The sequence below is a fragment of the Cibotium barometz genome, chromosome 4 (assembly GCF_041138505.1).
Source record: "Cibotium barometz isolate CiBa-2024 chromosome 4, ASM4113850v1, whole genome shotgun sequence".
Classification (NCBI taxonomy): domain Eukaryota; kingdom Viridiplantae; phylum Streptophyta; class Polypodiopsida; order Cyatheales; family Cibotiaceae; genus Cibotium; species Cibotium barometz.
This window is the reverse complement of record NC_141049.1, coordinates 8,483,584-8,487,166: the sequence shown is the minus strand read 5'-3', so window position 1 is coordinate 8,487,166 and position 3,583 is coordinate 8,483,584. Positions and strand designations below refer to the sequence as shown.

Sequence of the window (3,583 nt, the reverse complement as noted above, 5' to 3'; positions counted from 1 at the left end):
ACACGTTATGCGGAAAGGTCGTCATCATGAAGTTAGAGGGTGGAGCCCATGTCACGCGGTTGCAGGTCTACTAATGATAAAAGTGGAGAAATAATGCAAAAAAAGACGATTGACAGGCGTGCGGGATGACACAAAAAGACTACCGACATGATGCGGATGGTTTTTGGCTCATCGGGCGTCCGTTTTGGATTAAACGAAAGCCCAAGGGTGCCCAAGGATAAAAAGGGGAGTTTGGACACTTAAAAGAGTGTGAATGCTGCAGGAAAAGGGAGGAGAGTTGCTGGTCTTTCGAGGAGAGGAAGTCGCTACAGCAAAGTGGTCATTTTTGGAGCTTAAATTGCTCCTAATTCGCTCATCCGAGGTCGTATTTGAGCGCTCCGATAGTGTAGCGCAGGGTTTTCGGCCGTTCTCAACGCAATGGTGCAGTCCTTTATGTCCAGAAATGACTCCTTTTCTTGCTATTAATAGGTCCTTTGAATTTGTGTGAGTGTGCACTCCGCCTCTGGCTCTTCTAGTGTAAAGAAACCATTGTACATGATCTATTAATTCCATTTGGGTAATGTATTGCAAGAATTGTAGAGCTATTAAAGGATTTCATGCCCCCATTTGTGGATTTATGTGTGTGTGTGATTCAAAGAGTGTGTGGGTAGAGTGAGTATAGAGGCATATCCAGTGTTCTACTTTTTCGTCCCACAACGTTATAAGGAACGATGATCACGGTGGAGAGGATGATCTAGTTATCCTTAGAGCATTTAAAAAAAGATGACATAAACCAAAGCTTTGCACTCACATGTAGCACGGAACCAATATTGAGTAAATGAGTAAATAAAGAGTTTTAAAAACCCCTTTTGCTAAACCCACGTGCTACGCTTACATATTTATGAGTGACCCCCTCGAGGACATCAAATGGATGTCATAAAAGTTTTTATGGTCTTACCAAAATCTCATCCACTCTTACCAGCCACACAATTAAGGTCAATTGGAACAAACCCGAGCAAGAGGGAATGTTAGTCATAACCTCTATGGGAACACCCATTAGTTTATTTCGAGATATTTTATTTGGATGCACCTTATATTTATATCATTTACTAGATTAATGTGTTTAATCAAGATGTGTGCTCTGATATGGTTAGGATTAGTATGTTTTATCAGTTGTGTGCACTGATTAATATTATTTTGGATGTAGGTGAAGAATGAGTGGAGGATTATGTTTTCATCGTGGGTGGAATATGCTAAATAATGAAGCCCTCAAATATAGAATTTATAGATATTAAAAAAAACTTAAGATGTACGCTAAATACATTTTCTTTTTGCACATTGCGACACATTAATGTAGGTTAGAGCTCACATAGGATAAAGAGAGATTGTCACACACATTATAAGAAGGAACGGCAATCAAGGTGAGAGGATGATCTAGTTATCCTTAGAGCATTAGAAAAAGAAGAAGATAATAAGGGCCTAGTTGAAATAAACCAAAGCTTGGCACTCACATGTAGCACACCAAATCAATGGTGGGAACAAGCCACGACGGGGATATAATGAAGTAAGTAACGGCTGTGTAAATCGTTAAAAGCTGGATGAAGTAATCTATATGAGAGGAGCGTGACGGATGATCTCATATATGACAGATGACCTTATATATATATATCCAACAAAGCTTTGTTTTTGCACATTGCGACACAGTAATGTAGGTGAGAGCTCACATAGGATAAAGAGAGATGGTCACACACGTTATAAGGAACGACGATCATGGTGGAGAGGATGATCTAATTATCCTTAGAGCATTTAAAAAAAGATGGCATAAACCAAAGCTTGGCACTCACATGTAGCACGGAATCAATATTGCGTGTATGCTGTGTGGTGAAAAGAAGGATGGCGTGGCCTGCTTTTAAAAACTCCGGAGCCTATGAACGGAGTCCACGTATGCTGAAAGAGAATTGCCACGTAGGCTGCACGCGGACTGCTTTTCACGCGGCCTAAAATGCATATAAAACCCGGGAGGGTTTTGTTTCTTGATTGTCGTCGAACCTTGTCGTCGTCGCGATGGTGAACTCCTCCTCTGTGGTTGTTGGCGGATGGGAGACGGTGAGGCTGCTGGGGAAGGGTGGGTGTGGCACGGTGCACCTGGCTGTGGACTCCACCTCGGGACGCCAATTGGCGGTGAAGACGGTGCTCTGCGACACCTTGGCGCGGAGGGAGGACGTGGAGAACGAGGTGGCCATCCTGCAGAGCTTGCAGGATGATGCAGCAGGCGGCTGCCCTAACCTCATCAAGTGGCTGGGCTGCGAGAGCAGCAGCGTGGACGGCCAAGAGGTGAAGAGGGTGTTCTTGGAGTACATGGCGGGCGGGAGCCTAGAAGGGCTGGTGCAGGAGCAGGGCTGTCTGCTGGAATCGGAGGCAAGGGTCTTTGCCAGGGCCATCTTAAAAGGCCTGGACTTTCTTCACGCGCAAGGCATCGTGCACGGCGACGTGAAGTGCGCTAATGTCTTGCTGGGGCCGTCGAGTACCGGTGTGCATGATATTGCTGAGAAGCGAGATGTAAAGCTTGCAGATTTTGGCATCAGCAGGAGGTGTGCAGGGCAGGGCAAGGTGGGCAGCTTAGTTGGTGGACGGCCGCCGGAAGGCGCCACCAGGGGCACCCTCTCCCACATGGCACCCGAGCTCGGCCCGAAGAGGGGCCCCTCTCCGGCCTCCGATGTGTGGAGCTTTGGGTGCACGGTGGTGGAGATGTTGCAGGCCGGATGTCCACCTTGGGGCCGTGGTGTGGAGGCGCTGGTGCGGCAGGTTGTTCACGGGGAGGCCCCTTGCCTTCCCTTATCTCTCTCCCCTACCTGCAAAGATTTTGTGCTCAAGTGCTTGAGGCCGGACCCCGAAGCCCGATGGACCGCCCACCGGCTGCTTCGCCACCCCTTCCTTGCGGAGCATCGTGAACATGGAATTAGGGCATCACAGCCCAGTTTTCTTGGTGCTGCTGCTGCTGCTGCAGCACGTGATCTTCAGCTGCAGTGGCCGCGTAAGAAGAGTACTGATCGCCATCATCTTCCTATGTATACGGGCCGCAGCTCGCTGGCCAGGCTCTTCCACCATGGCAACAACGTTGTAGTGCCACTGCCAACCACAGACGTAGTCTCCAGCTCCTGTGCGCCCATGCTACAGCTCGCTGACGCATCACCCAGCTCGATGCCTTCATCACGTGTGGCTGTTGCTGCTGTTTGAAGAGATCATACGTGTGGCTGTTGCTGCTGTTTGAAGAAGAGCATATGGCAACGGCCTCAGAAGACAGGCACGCTTAATTATTCCCTCGAATGAGGAAGACACATAAATCCAAAGAAATTGCCTACTGAGTCTAATTGGTGAATGTGCGGCGGCAGACGCTTATAGTGTCCAATTATATAGACACTGCTTAATGGCTATGTGAATGAATTATAAGGTCAGCTCTCTGCTGCTGCTGTACTATGGAAGAGACTCTTATTTTATAATTGAGTGAAAGGCTTAATTAATTCTACTTGGTTTGCCTTGGCAATGCAAGAAATCAGTGATTCTGTGCGAGAAAATCTTTGTCCCAGCAGTCCGCCTTGATGTT

General features: G+C 47.6%; 1 protein-coding gene across 1 annotated transcript; it reads left to right on the top strand.

Annotated features, from left to right (window-relative positions):
- The first annotated feature begins 2,043 nt into the window (after positions 1 to 2,043).
- Positions 2,044 to 3,216, top strand: LOC147638861 (mitogen-activated protein kinase kinase kinase ANP1-like). The gene has a single exon (XM_086783967.1). The coding sequence runs from the start codon at positions 2,044 to 2,046 to the stop codon at positions 3,214 to 3,216; it is 1,173 nt and encodes a 390-aa protein (XP_086640093.1).
- Positions 3,217 to 3,583: the final 367 nt, after the last annotated feature.

Bases quoted from the DNA above. Each gene is read 5' to 3' on its own strand.
- LOC147638861 (XM_086783967.1), top strand. From the start codon at position 2,044: ATGGTGAACTCCTCCTCTGTGGTTGTTGGCGGATGGGAGACGGTGAGG.